This window comes from Artibeus jamaicensis, unplaced genomic scaffold (genome assembly GCF_021234435.1).
Source record: "Artibeus jamaicensis isolate MK-2021 breed Jamaican fruit bat unplaced genomic scaffold, CSHL_Jam_final scaffold_833, whole genome shotgun sequence".
Classification (NCBI taxonomy): domain Eukaryota; kingdom Metazoa; phylum Chordata; class Mammalia; order Chiroptera; family Phyllostomidae; genus Artibeus; species Artibeus jamaicensis.
The window spans coordinates 11881730-11898153 of record NW_026522056.1 but is presented as its reverse complement, the minus strand read 5'-3'; the positions used below and the strand labels follow the sequence as shown (position 1 = coordinate 11898153).

General features: G+C 41.8%; 1 protein-coding gene across 4 annotated transcripts in view; it reads right to left on the bottom strand.

Moving 5' to 3' along the window:
• Positions 1-12330: 12330 nt before the first annotated feature.
• FUT10 (fucosyltransferase 10) overlaps positions 12331-16424 on the bottom strand; it is a 60194-nt gene continuing 56100 nt past the window's right edge. For all 4 annotated transcript variants that reach the window (XM_037128879.2, XM_053660013.1, XM_037128878.2 and 1 more), the window contains one exon: positions 12331-12875. In XM_037128879.2, the coding sequence (XP_036984774.2) occupies positions 12651-12875 (225 nt within the window). In that variant the 3' untranslated portion in view covers positions 12331-12650. The remainder of the gene's footprint in view (positions 12876-16424) is intronic.

Sequence of the window (16424 nt, the reverse complement as noted above, 5' to 3'; positions counted from 1 at the left end):
GCAAGCCTGATACTCGATCTTTTGAGTGGAACTCATAATAACAGCCCACAGTGCGCCTTCTGAAAGCTTCCCCCGCCCCCCTTACTGCTGCCAGCCCCTACCTTAGCAGCAGGCACCAAAAGCTTCAAATTACGGCAGCTAATTGGATGAAAACGGAAATGCATCCTTCTAATGGAGTGAAAGATGAATGCCCTGATCTGTTTCCTTCACTCACTGGAGCAAAACAAAAACACAGAGGAACGGTAGTGGTGGTGACACAAAAACGCAAATTAGCTTTTGCTTTGGAGCCACAAGAGTGTATGTTCTGGATAAAACCTAAGGTGCCTTCAGAGAGTATAGACACACATCAGAAGGACAGAAAACTACCCAAGATAGCAGTTACCAAATTTTCTCAGAGTTCAATTCAGTAAAGGTTAGCAGTACAACTTAACTTCGTACATGAATAAGTTACTTTGTACCTAAAGGTAACATCATTTATGGGCCGGTTTTATACCATTTTTATAACTGTGACACCCTACATGGACCCCAGGAATAAATAGAGCTGAATAATAAGAGGCATCAAAATAGAGACTTAATGTGAAATTGTCTAAAGCAATTAGGACTCATGATTTAGTCAACAGGGCATATTTTTCATGAGTATTCTGTTGATCCAGTAGATTTCTTAGGGACTGATATACTTGTATTAAAAACACATTTGCAGTTGACTCAGGAAAGAAAGCTCTTTGACATCAACCTATTTAAGTTAAAGAGATGCAATTAAAAATGTACATGAAGTAATTTCATCGTTTTATTAAAGTACCCCGAAGAAAAGAGCAATGTCACCACAGGGTGACTGAGACGCCAAAATTCAAAGAAGCTTCAGAGTGAGATACATTGGATTCACCTCATTTAAAAGAGACTGAGATGCTGGGTGGTCCTCCGACAATTAACCGCCATGCGCGGTACACGTTAATGTTTTTATATTCAGTTTTCGAGGGATGAAATTTGTGAGTGCATGATGGCAGGGGGACCAGCGGGGCATAGAAACAAGAAAGATGATAATAATGAGGCAATTACACAACTCGGTGTTTACTACATTTTAAAACAACAGCCCGCCACTTGGAGCGAAGGAAAGAAAAAAAAAAAGAAAACTCTGTGAGAGACACACAGATATCCTAACTGTGAGCTAAATTTCCTTTCTGGAGTACACACCTTCACTGTCTGGGGTAATGAGATAAATGGATGCCCACCGTCTATAATCCGAGGGCCTGGTTCACACTGGTAGGAAGCAAACCCATCTCTACTAAGTACCAATTAAAAGCAGAACCTGGGAGCTAATGATTGCCAGAGGGGTGCGGGATGGGGACTAGATGGAAAAGATGAAGGAATTAAGAACTATAAATCAGTCACAAAATAGTCACAGGGTATAAAGTACAGCACAGGGATACAGTCAATAATACTGCAGTAACTGTGTCTGGTGCCAGGTGGGTAGTGGAAATATCGGGGGAGCACTTTGTAAAGTATGTGATTGTCTAACCATGATGCTATACCCCTGAAACACAAAATAATACTGGATGTAAACTGTAATTGAGAAACAAAGTATAAAAGAATTTTTTAAAGCTGAACCTTGGATTATACACTTCATGGATGACCAACATGGAATAGACATGATATTCAGATGACATAGAAAATATAGCACTAAATATATATATACATATATATAATAGAGATATCTCTCTATATAGAGAGAGATATATAGATATATATAGAGAGAGAGAAAGACACCACTTCCATGGCAACAAAGTGCTGCTGCCCATGTTCTTTTTCCAGCTAACGGAACATAAGCACGACCTTTGGAATAATCTGTTTCTTTAAGAAGTATATTGTAGAACAAAATATCATGAACCTTCATCTAAATCTGGACTTGCCCTATAAATTCAGTTCATTTACTTAGTACTCGGTACTTGTTTTCCCATTTGCAAAAATCAGAATGATAGTACCTTCCTTTTACAAAGTTACTTTGAGACTCAAATCACATCACAACCATATGTAAAAACGTGGTAGATATATACTGAGCTACAGAGAACGCACAGGCATGAATCCCAGGACAAGATAATCTAGTGTGTGCGATACAGCTTGGGATCGTCCTAAGGCACCACCCAGACGTGCACTATAGAAACAGAGGGGATTTCGACAGCCCACGTGAATGTCAATGGTTACGCAAAGCCAGCAGAGGGTGAGGGCTAACTTCTAAGAGATTTTAGCCCCCGACTAGGGAATATAATCTCTCCATAATACCTGAAATTATAATACACTGTTGGCCTTCCTAAGGCATGGTATTTCCAAAGAATTTCTTGAATGCATTACCTAACTTTAGGACACTTAACAATACAATCTATTCTTCAACAAAGAGTTATCAAAAGCCAGCTGATTTCCAAGTGGTCCTTCCCTTGGGCCTGGCACCGTCTGCACAGAAACGAAAGAACCCATCCAGGCTTCACTGCTCCCTGCAGAAACAAGTATCCCTACCCTGCTTTGCGCAATCAGCACTCTGAACGGACACTTGGCTTCCTCTTCAAACGTTCCAAAGAGAAATGTGTACATCGTTTGATTGCATTTTCTGATTGTTTATTTTCTTCTCTTTTGTTTATTTTCTTCTCTTTTAATGTTTCCTACATTCTCCAAATGTAGGATTGTTCCTGTACATTGTATCTACCACTAGCAATAAAACTTAACAAATTAATTATACAAATTTCTATTTTAAAGGATAATGCATTGAATTACAGGCATCAGGAAAATATTGCCTGTGCTTAGAGCTAATTTTAAATGGAAAATGTTTTAAATTCAGACATTTGTAGATATTCAAACACATTTTTGTTTACGTAGGAGCAGGTTTTTAATTAAGGCAGAACATGCTACTTAAATCATTAACTTTGGTAACAGAAATATGGCCAGGATTCAAATTCATAAATGAGATGCATTCATTGACTGATTTTTCCAGGGACAGTGCCGGGCACTAGGGATAAAAAAAACACAACCTAGCCTTCAAGAAACTCAGTCTGTGGAAGTCAAATGTGTAAAAATTACAGTATAACAAGTCCTTTTATAAATATTGCCAGATAGATTTTTCTCATCTTGCTTTTCTCCTCCTGCTGTCAAGAGCATTCTAGACACAGATAAGAGAAGGAGGCAGGAAACAGATGATGTCTTACCAAGATAATCCACAGAACATGCATGTAAGACTGCAGGTGCTACGCAGTCCAGAACACTCGGGAGGCCTCTCGGCTTCCGCCTCGGGTGGCATCCCACAGAGGCCTTGACAGAGCTCAGGACACACCCCTGCAGAGAAAAAGCAGGACCCTGAGTGGGGAACGAAAGGCAATCAACACACTAAGTCCCAGGCCAGTGGAAGAAGCTGGAGAAGGAGAACCTTGTGAATTGTGGCAGAAGTCTCACTGTCGGAGCTCCAACTCATTAAAACTCTTACGTGAGCCCGAATGTAGAACTTGATCCAAAAGTCAAAGACTGTTAAACGCGTCTTTCCTCCATGTACACACGTGCAAGAATGCACTTACAGACTCAATCTATCAACTGTCAAGACCACAGGGGGAACGGGTTGTTCTCTCCCTTTCCACGCTGGAGTGCAATCTGTGTGAGTGCAAAGGAGAAATACACAATGTGCACTGAAACAAAAGAAGACGGTAATAGCCTTTGAGTGTCAGAGAAGGCTTCATTGAGGAAATAACTTCAGCTGAGTCTTGAAGAATAACAGGGATTTATCAAGTTGATATTCCAGGCAGAGGAAACAAAAGCATATGCAAAGACACAGAGGTATGTAGAAAGCATGGAGTGTTCAGGCAACATAGAAGGATTTTAGTATAGCATAGCACAGGGACATACTAACGATGGAGAAGGGAGAAGCGAGCCTGGAAAACCAGGTAAGGGTTCTATCAGGACATACTACCCCCAAAGGGCATTAGTGGATATTAAATGCTATTAAACTAGGAAGTGTTTAACTTGCCAGAGAAATGTTTTATGAAGAGGTGTGCAGGATATATAGTTCACACCATACAAACATATTGGGAAAAGGCTATGCAGAGGTCACCTGAGCTGGGAGGTGAAAGGATGTGGGCTATGACCTTGGAAGAGACCATGGAGCTCCTGCACCTGGTGGGACTAGACTGTGAAGCCCTCAACTCAAATGGTGGCAGAAGAAAGGGACAGATGTGAATACATTAAGGGAGATTACTAAGCAGGACAGATTAATATGAACAGAGGAGGCAAGGAAGGAATATAGACGAATCTCAGGTGTACAATTTTGGTGATTTGACAGATTTATGGGGAAAGATCTTGATTTCAGTTTCATTGAGGTCAAGGGGCCTGTGATGCATCGGTACCATTTGCCAGTGGGTAGTTTATCATGACCGGAAGCATGGCTTATTTGGAGAAAAAATGTTTGGTGTCAAAAAGCAGATTAGTAATGACTGTCCAGGGCCAGGGATGATGAGTGAATACAAAGGGGAACTAGGGAACTTATTGGGGTGATATAAATGTTCTAGCTATCTACACTGGAAAAAACTCACTGAACGTGACGTAGCTGTTCGGTATTTTATGTAATTACAATGCGGTAAATTTCACAAGTATATGCATGACGGCTGACAATGCAAAGTGGACGAGATAGAGGACAAAGGTGACAGAGTGAGCTAAGATGATGAACAAGGCTACAACTACATATAAGAAATAGGAGAGGAAAACAGGCAAATCATTTGCCAGTGTTTAATGCCCTGGCATAAAACAGAAGAGCACGGTTGTAAAAGGTCTTTGGGGCTTTATGTCATTCTGTTCTACTTCATTTTATATACGAAGGAGCCAGGGTTCATCTTGACCTAAAATGCTTTGATCAAGGTCAGAAAAGTAGTTCACAGCACAGGCAAAACCAGATACAAGCCAGGATGGTTTATTGATAAAAAGGCATCCTAGAGCACAAAAAGAAACATCGACAGCCTCCCACTGGAGTCATTCCACACATTTCTTCCCCTGAATTGCTGCTTTCTGTGTGCAGGGCTCATCAAAGAGCCACGTGGCCTAACGAGCTTGTAAAAAGCCTTAGAAATAGACAAAACCACCTGGGCAGGAAGGGGAGAGGTGCCCCAGCTGCCACTACCTGAGATTCTGTTAATAGAAAGGGATAAGGTCACATCTAGATGGCCACTGATGGTAAAGAGAAGGGCAGGTTTTCATTGCACAAACACACACTTACAAAGCACAGTCGCTTCGTTCGTGCCCCTGGCATGGCACATCTCTGCATGATGCACAGGCACTTTCTGACAAATCAAAGCAATGGGCATGTCACGTGCCCGTGGAAATTAAGAAAAAGTGTATAGAAGGTACTTAACAGTTTATCAAGCCAAGCGCTACCTCTGACTTTTTCTTCACTTTTTTTATTTTAAAAAAAGAACTCACATAAGTATACTTCCACTTACAATGAGAAAAGAAAAAGTTGACTTGACTTCACTAGTAAATATCGAACAGATGGAACCAGAGCATCTAGGGGAGAGGAAATAGAGATGAATATGGTTGTCATGGTTTCCTTGAGATGCAATAAACAAAGGGACCCAAATGGGCAATAAAATCCCCCATTGGGAAAAACCACATGTTGCTCCTTTCTTCCTTAGTCAGATAATTGCCAAGCTCACTCTGAATGTCTGGAGTCAGTGGGAGATGAGAGAACAGTGATGCTGTTGCTCACCCCGGGGCTATTCTCAAATTACATTTACCCCGGGATCATCCTACCCTCCGATAGAACAGACATCAAACAATTAATGACAACCTCAGACTAATCAATTATCCCAGTGGGCAGTGCCCTGCAGAAATACGTGACATGTGGAAACATAAGAGCCGCTGAGCAGAGCCTGCGACCACATTCTCCATTTCATTGGGAAGCAGCAAACACAGCTGAGGAAAACATTTGAAAAGATTTGTAAATCCTGGTGGACACCTTGAGGTTTCCAGTCTCTAGAGTCACTCTCCAGTCATCTCCAAATTAATCTAAATCCAACTCCACTGTATTCTAAGGAATAAGTGAATCAGCTGAGAGCTTGCTGTATTTGCTTTGTCCAGTCTTGCCCCATAATTTGTTTGTTAGTGGGTGTGTTGTGAAAGGCGGGAATGCAGGGGGCCCTTCACAACAGCTTTCTTGAGAGTCACACCAAAGCCCAGCACAGTGAAGACCATCCCCATATGATGTTAAACAGGCAAATGTGGGAAACGTTCAAGTGTCTGGCTCAACTCACATGTTTTGTCTGGAGGTTCCAATCAAGTAGACACAAGGTCTTTTCCAAGGTCATCGCAGAGGCTGCCAGCGCTGAGATCAGACTGTTGAAACCCTGAGTTCTACCACCTCCGGCCAAAACAGATTCTTTCTCTTCCACACAAGATTAGGGGCTATTTCTCCTTGTTTTCCCTGCCCTTTGTGAGTGACCCACCAGATTGCTGACGAGCCGAGCAACAGGGGCACAGGTCCTGCTCAGGGGTGAGGAATGTGGCTGTGTTGCCGAAACACTGCCCCTGGGCTGATGGACAGGAAGACCCAGCACTTGAGCTGGCTGCGGACAGACGGAGGAAGGGCAGGCGGCCTCACCTTGGCTCAGCTACGTGCCCTCAGAAGCCAAGAAGTCACCAAGTAATTTTTAGGTCTTTGAAATTTATCTCAAGTCTGTCCCAGAGCCCAAAGCTTGCAACATCTTATTTCCTGTTTGGGGATTTCCTGAAAGTGAAAGTGAGATGCTGGCCTCTGGGAAGAAGCCCGAAGAAAGGCTTCTTTGGAACTACGAGCATCAGCTTCACCCTACGACTCGCCCAACTGAACGCTATTGTTGTATTTCCTCACAGTGCATGTTTCATTCTTTTATTTTAATGTCCACACCCCTCTGTTCCTTGTCATTGTCAATACCCCTAACCTCCTGAAAATGTGAAAGCCTCTTATGATAAGTTTATCTGGAGGTGTTGCTGTTTCAAAAGATGGGGTACGACATGAATTTTAGGGAGCCACGTTGTCCCCTACAATTGCAAAACCGAGGGAAAGTTCAGATAAGCATCAAAGTAGAAAGAATCACAGACTTGATTAATTGCATCTGGGTTTCTGAGGCCTGGGACTTGTACAAGGGGGATGAGCCTAATGACTATGGCGTAGGAAATGACATCACATGCTATTTTCTTTGAACTTGAAAGCTGGTTTTCCACAGCTGTAATTGTGGTTTACTATAGTGTCATTTCCAAGATCCCAACATTATTTTTTCTGAGTTTTTGTTGTTCACACTAACAGATCATCATTACTTCATAGTGCTTCGTGAGCTTGGCTGTGCCGGCTCACACACTGGGGAAGTGAAGCACTTGTTTATACAGAATTACGTGAGCACCTTACAGACAAATCAAGCAGACAGCACCAAATCTTGGCTTTTCCAAGGATGAGAGGATCTTTTCAGGCCAGCATATGGGCTTTCTTGTGTTTAGTACAGTCAAACCAAATTATTTATAATTCCAATATCACAGAAAGTCTCTGATAAAGAAATTAACTTCCCAGCTCCCTTTCACTGATAAAAAAATTAATGTTTCATTTAAAAGCTGTAAGTATAGAACTGAGGGGGACTTCCATATCAGTGTAGAAAAGGGATGTTTTTCTTTAGGGGTACTGTGAAGAATCACAGCAACCTCCATCTCTTGTCATGGGAGAAAGGACATGAACAAACAAAACAATGCTGCGTTTGAAATTTGGATCTGTCCTTTATTACTTACATAGCACTGGACAAGCTATGCAAGCAACTGATATGTGCTGCTTCACTATCTTATGCAATAATATTACAGTTTTTAAATGTGAGCTTCCATGTTTCCTATCTCAAAAAGATTTTAATCTCCCTTTCTAGTTATTCAGATAAATCTAAGAACTTTAGGGGCCTATTCATTCAAGTTGTTCCTTGCGATAAATGCCTTAGAGAGAAAAATGAAAAAATTAATTGGGGCACTGGAAGGCCCTATTCTCTACTACCATTACTGCTCTCAAACCATGGATATTTCCCTTTATTACTCCTCTTTAGTTTTCTTCCCCTTCCTCTGCTTCCTCTTCCTCATTCTCGCAGTCTCAGACATTCATATCACACACACACACACACACACACACACACACACACACTCCCCACTACCTAAAATGAACCACCCTCTGAATCTGGTATGAAGCCTGAATCACCACTCAGATTTTCCTTCCTTGAATAGTGAGTCCTGCTATTAATGACTTCTGGTGTCTTCTCTGCTAAGTGCCTCAGTTAGGGTCTCTGTAACCCACCAGAGATGTTCTAATAACATTAAACCTCAAAAGGGATCCATGAATTTAATATGAGAAAGCAATCAGATAAAGCCAGATTATGCAATATGGCATAAGACAAAAGGCCTTGACTCTTCAAACACATCAGTGCCACGAAAGACCAAAAACAAAACAAGGTGAAACAAGAGAACTCTTCTAAAATTAGAAGAGATTAAAGATATATAAGAAATAAATGCAATGTGATCCTCAGTTGGATCTTGGATTGGAAAAGAGAAAGCTATAATAACTCATCACTGGTGAAACCGGGAAACCATGAACATGGACTATCTGTTATTACATCATCATTTGACTTCATGGGTGTGACCATGGGATTGTGGGTATTGAGAAGACAACCCTTCATGGAAGATAAAGGGGAGAAAAAACAATTAAAAGAAAAAGAGAAAAAGCAAATGTGGCAAAATGTCACATATTGTTGACTCTAATTGAAGAACAGTTACATGTTAATTATATTAGTCTTACAACTTTTTTTGCAATTCTAAAGCTTTTAAAAAATAAACAGAAAACCTATAGAATAGGAGAACATATTTGCTGATACATCTGATAAGGGGCTAGTTTTCAAAATTTATAAAGACCTTAAAAACTCAACACCAAAAAAACCAAACAACCCAATTAACAAATGGGCAAATTACCTGAATAGACACTTCTCCAAAAAGGACACACGGATGGCCAATAAACATATAAAAAAGATGCTCAATGTTACTGATCATCAGAGAAATGCAAATTTAAAACACAATGAGGTATCATCTCACTGTCATCATATTATCTGTCATCTGTCAGAGTGGCTGTCATCAATAAATTAACAAACAACAAGTGCTGGCGAGGATGTGGAGAAAGGGGAACCCTTTTGCCCTATTGGCAGGAATGCAGACTGGGGCAGCCAGGGTGGAAAGCAGTATAGAGATGCCTCGAAAAATTAAAAATGGATCTGCCTTTTGACCCAAGCATCCCACTTCTGGGAATACATCTGAAGCAACCCAAGACACTAATTGGAATGAATATAAGCGCTCCTATATTCATTACAGCATTATTTATAATCACCAAGATTTGGAAGCAGCCCAAGTGTCCATCAGTAGATGAGTGGATAAAACAACTATGGGATATTTATGCAATAGAATACTACTCAGCCATAAAAAAGAAGAGAAATTTACCCTTTGTGACAATGTGGATGGACCTGGAGAACATTAAGCTAAATGACATAAACCAGTCAGAGAAAGATAAACACCACACAATTTTACTCACATGTGGAATCTAATGAACAAACTGAACAAGGCAAATGGGGACAGACTCACAGATGAAGAGCGGATGACAGCTGTGGTGGTGGGGTGGTTAATGGAGAGATTGAGCAAAAATAAAAGAGGACTCCTCAACATTGTGGCGATTGCTGAGGAGGAGGGGAGTAAAAGGGGACCAAATGGTAATGAAAAAATACAATAAAAATTAAATAGAAAAAGATGTATAGGAAAACAGATTCTATACAGCGAGGAGGAAAGGTCTCTAAATCTCAATAATTTTGCTACCGAGAGAGACAAGCACTCCTATTCTATCAAATTAATACTTCTTCCCATAGTAGGTTTGGACTTTTCTACAAAGAAGGTGTTTGATGAAGATGCTACCCTTTCCAAACACAAAAAAATTCCTCCCCCCATGGAACAAGAAAAATCCGCCTGCCTTGCTGTGCCACCTATAAGGGGACTGATGGAGACCATGCTTCCAGAGCAGGTCATCTCCACCCAGGAGACTTGGCGATCTCAGCCACCAGAAGCAGCAGCTACTAGCAAACCTTCTCTCAATTAAAAAAATAATAAATAAAGTTTACCATTCCACTGCACTGTGGTGAAATGGAGTTCTGTTTTGTGCCATAAAGCAAGGGAAAAAACCTATCTACCTCAAACAGTTATTGCAACAGCTCAGCGCCATCATACAAGGCAGCCTCCAGTACCGGGCTCACCAGAGGCATGAGTCATATCTTTGGCTCTCTTTTAAGAGTACAACAACAAAAACACCTCACTGAATATATCTAATAATCTGGTCTTTAATAAACAAACCCCCTTGCCAATCCTTGCTCCTTTAAATTATCATTTAAAATGGCAGAGAGATACATTTCCTTCCCATCCCCAATACTCCTTGGTAAGTGTGCTTCTTCTTCCAGAGAAGAATGTGCTTCCCTTGGAAAACTCAGTGGCTCTGAAAGGAATCGTTACTTCCTCCATAAAAACACCTACAAAATTAAATTTCTAAATTTTGATAAACAAAGAATGCTACACAGAGAACTTCAAAGACTGGTCCAGTCGCTTCTTGTTAGGTACTAAAGGTTGAGAGGCTTGGACAGTCTTTCTTACTTAATAGCAGGGCTGACACTGAGAAAGAGCCCAGACACAGGGCAGCAACAACGTGACCCTTCTCGCTTCTAAACGTGTGTACTGGTTTCAGTGCGTATTTCCCTGGCTCAGCCAGAGCGAGGACTCCCTAAGAAAAAGGTTGCCCGTGGCAGGCACAGAAAGCCACTAGCCTGTAATAAAAGGGTGTGCAAGAGCTCCCCTAAATTTCCCCCTTATGCCACGTCATGGACACCATATCAGTGGCTCTTCCTGTCCTCTGCACTTACATCTTTCCACAACAAATACTGAAGCCATGGCTCATGGGGCGGAACAGGCTTCAGCATCGCCTAGGAAACTGTGAGCTCCAGCAGAAGCTCTACTAGACAAAGCAGCTGAACTTTGTCTGTGACCGGTCAGGAACAACAGGGAATGTTCACAAACCATGAGGCTGCCCACCACTAGGGGCTGCATATCATCCTAAGAAAAGACAAATCAGCTTCAGCACAACTGGAGCTCCTGGGGGCGTTCACTTCCACTCTCACGGTGATCGAAATGCACAAGCTGATCGGCCAAAATCATATTATTATTATTCTGCTCAGCAGTAGAAGGGACAGTGGGGAACATCTCACTGACCAAAACACAGAAGAGGGAGAAATGTCTTCTCAAGGCATTCTACTCTGGAGGAGCTGGGTGGCTTGCAGAGAAGGCGCAGGGCAAAACGAAAATAAGCGAGGTTGCGGAGGTGACTGAGAGTATGGAAAAGGTAGAGACGTACCTATGCCCCCTCGACTTGAAGAGTAGGTGGATAAACTTCACACAGCTTGTACCACTCACATCCCCATAAACCAACAGATGGAACCTCGAATTGCCAAGTTCTCATGCATTTAACAGTGATGCTAATCAGGACACTGGATTTGCCAAATACCAATAAAGTGCACACAGTGAGGTGAGTATTTAGAATCCGACGCTACACCTTCTGCCTCCCTTCAGCGAGGAAGGCACTCCTTCCGCATTAGGTAAACTTCCGCAAGAGGCAGCAGGGACGTGGGTCCGGCCACGTAAACGGAAGGTAACTGGTGACCATGAGAAAGACAGTCGTCACCCTTGTCCACAGGGGATAGGTTCCAAAGCCCCCAAGGGATTCCTGAAACCCCAGATAGTACCAACCCTTACATATACTGTTTTTCCTATACATACATATGATAAAGTTTAATTTATAAGTTAGGCACTGTAAGAGATTAATAGTAGCTAATAATAAAACAGGATGATTGGAACAATATACTGTAATAAAAGCTATGTGAATGTGGTCTCTCTCTCTCTCGAAATATCTTATTGTGCTGTACTTACTTGCCCTTCTTTGGATGAGATAACAAAAAAGCGTAAATTGACCACTTCCAGCTTTTCACTGCAAGGTAGCACTTTACGGCTTCTCTTTGGGCCTCTGCAGACATTAGTAACTAAAATAAGGGTGACTCGAATGCAAGCACAGTGCACCCCAACCGTCCATTTGATAACTGAGCAGCTTCAGTTACTGAGTACTGAGCAACCAAGCAGAGAGCACCTACTGCGCAGATGCCGAGAAAAGGGGCGATTCACATTCTCGGCAGGACGCGGGACTCGCGAGATTTCATCCTGCTACTCAACACAGTGCGCAACTTAAAACTTACAAACTGTTTATTTCTGGGTTTTCCAGTTAATCTTTTGGACTGTGCTGACCGTGGGTAACTTAAACCATGAAAAGCAAAACTACAGATAAGGGAGGACTTCTGTATTTACCTTTCCCATACAAAAAAATATAGAGGTGACCCCTGCAGGTCCTTCACATCTATTATTTCACAGGGCTCATACTGAGTACTGCAGCGACTCTCATCCTAAAGGACAGTCAACAGAGTAGCTATTACACTAAAATATTAAGGCAACCTAGCAAACAAACTTCAAGAACTCTGCAGTCTATATCATTCTGGAACTTTTCGAAATCAGTCCTTGAACACTAGGCCCCAGAAGTCTTGAGCTGAAAAGTTCTGATTCCTGTCCACCAGCCACCTCAGTGCCTGGGCTTCTTTCTTGGACTGTTCGAAGCTGGGGATCCACATCTCTCGCAAGGAGCTCCAACGTGGAGCCATGGGTGAGAATGCAAACACCGCAGGCTCCGGGCAGCTCAGGTGGGTGACTTCCGCCTTCCATCTTTTGGGTGGTAAGCCCTGTATTGAGAGAAGAGGGAAGGAAGAATTGAAAGCACGTGCTGAGGAAGCCAGACCCTACGATCCTGCCTTGCAATAACAGAACCCAGCATGTACATTCCCTAAAGCACTTATTTCACTCCATGGAGTCTCCGTAGTTATATAATCAAATAGTTGAAGGAGTTAGAAAATATCTAACATTATTGAGAATATTCTGTGCACTAGACACTCTCCGAAGCAGTGACACAGACTGTCTCACATAATTCTCATGGCAAACAAATGAACTAGTCGCTACTACCCCATTTTACAGAGGTGAGACTAAGGCTCCAAAAACTTACATAACTTTATGCCTACGATTGAAGCCAGTTAGCCAGTTCTCTCCAGATTCTAAAGCTGCCCACCCCCCGTTATTTGTTTAGTGATTTATTTCCTTTTCCCTCACATCTCACTCCCACTACCATCCTCCCCAAACATTTTAATGTGTTTAATACAGTTCTTTGTATTTAAATGTTTCTTTTAATGTGGTTTCATTTTCTGGGCATTTATTTTTAATTTACTTGTATGTTATCATATGTCTCATTGTTTGCTACTTTCTCACCAAGTACTGTTTTTACACGTATTCATGTTGCCACATGTACATCTGATCCCTTGTTTTTAATGTATTTCCACTGCGCTCAACTGTCTCCTACACCAAGATGTTGGCACTAAACAACAACACTTGACATTTGCACAACACCGCCCAGCCTTCGAAATGCTTTTACAAAGACCTGTAGCACAGAGAGCTTGGTCCAAGCTCTTGGTTATTTCCATGGTCTCCTAGCTGGTCTTCCTGACTCCACCTTTGATCCAATGCAGGCTAAACTCAGCAGCTATTTGCATTACAAGATAAAGTCCTTACAATGGCCTACAAGACCCTTTCAGGATTTGGTCCTCTGATAACTTTCTAAGAAAGGGGAGAAGGAAGGGAGAAAGGAAAGAAATGAGAGGAAGCAAGAGAGGAAGACAGCCACACTCCAGCAGACTGAACACACACATCAAATTTCATTCCCTCCTGAGACACCATTAAAAGGAGAGTAAAAGAATTATTCTAAGAAAATACTAACCTGTAGGAACTAGGAGAATGGAAGAAGGCAGAAGAGTAACAAAATATCAGAGAATAGAAGGCAGGCGGAAAAATCGTAAATCACTTAACATATTTTAAAAATGAAACATAAGGCAGCAGTAGGATGAGCTGGAACTGGTCTGTTTTATACTGCAGAGCTCTAAAGGCTCCAGAGGCACTGGGCACTCCTGCCAGTGGGGCGGGGGGCAGTAATGTAAGAAGAGTTCGTAGGAAATCTGCTTACAAAGCAGTCGGGTACTCAGATTCCTTCACTTCCCCTGACCAGGTGTCTCCCTTTTCTTTATCTGACAAGACTACAGCCTTATTCCCCAGAGAAATAAAACATAAGATCTCTGACCTGGAGAACAGCAGGCAGAGTTGAGGGCAGCGGTGTGATGCTATAAACAGAAGGATTCAGTGAGCATCTGAGTATCATTGCTCAGAGGGTCTGAGCAATGCTGGTAGCCAGGCCTCACACAACCCAGGCAGGAAAAGTGAGCAGTCCTTCCCTGGGGAACGAGGCAGGTCCAGAAGGACATAACCCAGATATTCTATAGGGAAGCCACCTAGCCAACTCACCCTACAACAAAGCTCACAGCCACTGTGCCCTCCCTAGCACTCAGAACTGCCAATCAGAGGACACTAATATGGGTAGGTTGCCAAGATGACAAATCATCCAAGGAAAGTTACCAAAATGAAAAACAGAGATAAGGCACCAAGAAAATTTTAGAAAACTTCAAAAGAGAGAGAGAGACATAAAAGAAGATCAGTGAAAAAATGAATCAGTACCAGCAAAGGAAATATTAAGAAAACCACAAAAATTAAGCCTTAGAAATTAGATATATGATAGCAGAGTGAAAGAATTCATAGAAGGGTTGGAAGACAAAGTTGAGATACATTCCATCAATTAGAAGAAAAAGATAAAGAAATAGAAAAGGCATTTGCATATTGGACGACCTGGTTGGTTATTTAACATTAGAGGACCAGTCTCAGAGGACCAGTAGACAAATATTAAGAGTTCCAAAAAAGAGAAGGGAAAGAAAATAACTTTTAAAGTTATGAATTTTCCTCAAATTGAAGCACCTAAGCTTCACGGAGAAACTTAAGGCCCACTGAGAACTCAGGATGATCCAAGTAGTCTCTGGCCAAAGTATGGTGCATTTTTATGAAAGTTCAGAACAGAAGCAAGAAGGAAGAGATTCCACAGACTCCCTGAGAGGAAAAGTCCAATTCTTAGGATAGTTCTGGATTTCTTGACAGTAAGACTGGAAGAGAAAAATCAAGGGTGAGATTCAGTGAAGAAGGTTAACATTAGTAAACTTTAAGGAGAAAAAGAATATTTTCTCAACCTCAAAGTATCTCCCCACAAATATTTATTAATTGTTGTGGTAGTTTTAATACATGTTCCCAAATTATTTAATATTCCTCCTTCAAGGAGGTGAAGCTTAGTTCCCTCCTCCCCTCTTTGAGCGTGAGCTGGACTCAGTGACTCACTTAGTGGAAGGGAAATTAGGAACCTGACAGTGGCAAAACCTATCAGATACCACCTTAACCAAGAGATCGAAGTTAGTTAGCATCATCGGTAACTGCATCATGCATCTCCTGATACGATGGGAAGAGAAGAACCCTTTCTCCTCTGTGGTATTATTTCCCCGAATCCAAAACCCAAGCCTTAACATGAGAGAACATCAGACAAACCCTAGGTAGAGGCCAGTACTCTTCAAAAGTGTCAACATTATGAACAATAAGTAAAGAATGAGCAGATTGGAAGAGACCAAGGAGACGTGATGACTAAGTACAACCTGGTATCCTGGAATTGATGCTGGAGGATATCCGTGGGAAAGCTGGTGAAATACCACTGAAGTCTTAGTTCGGTCAATAGTAGTGCACCAATGTTAGTTTCTTAGTGTTGACAAATGTGCTGTGATTATGAAAATGTGTAATTAGGGGAAGCTGGGTGAAGGAAATACAGAAACTCCGTGCAATACGTGTAACACTTTGCCAATCTAAAATCATTTCAAAATTTAAAGTTTTTTAAAAGATAATAAAAAACGCCTTCAAAATTCCTTAGAAAAACTGATGCCCATTTTAGTAGTTTACACTCAGCTAACCTATTGCTTAAATGTGAGAGTAGAATGAAGGCATTTCAGATACCCCCGTTGTACCCCTCCTCAGGAAGCTGTATGGAGGTATGGTCAACCAAAACAAGAGAGAAAACCAAGAAAAAGAGATAAAAGCATGCAAGAAACAAAGGTGTCAAAACAGGAGGAAAAGACAAGAAAGGCAATTCCCAAAGGGTCGGGGGAGGGAGACCTCAGGCCGATGCCCTACACTGCATGCAGAAGGCGGCCAGTACACCTGCGAGCAGGTCAGAACACCGCACGAGACTGCTTCAGCAACTGGAGTGGATGACTGGTACATTTCAACATCTTCAAAGCAGATGTAAACAATCACCATGAATTAAATTA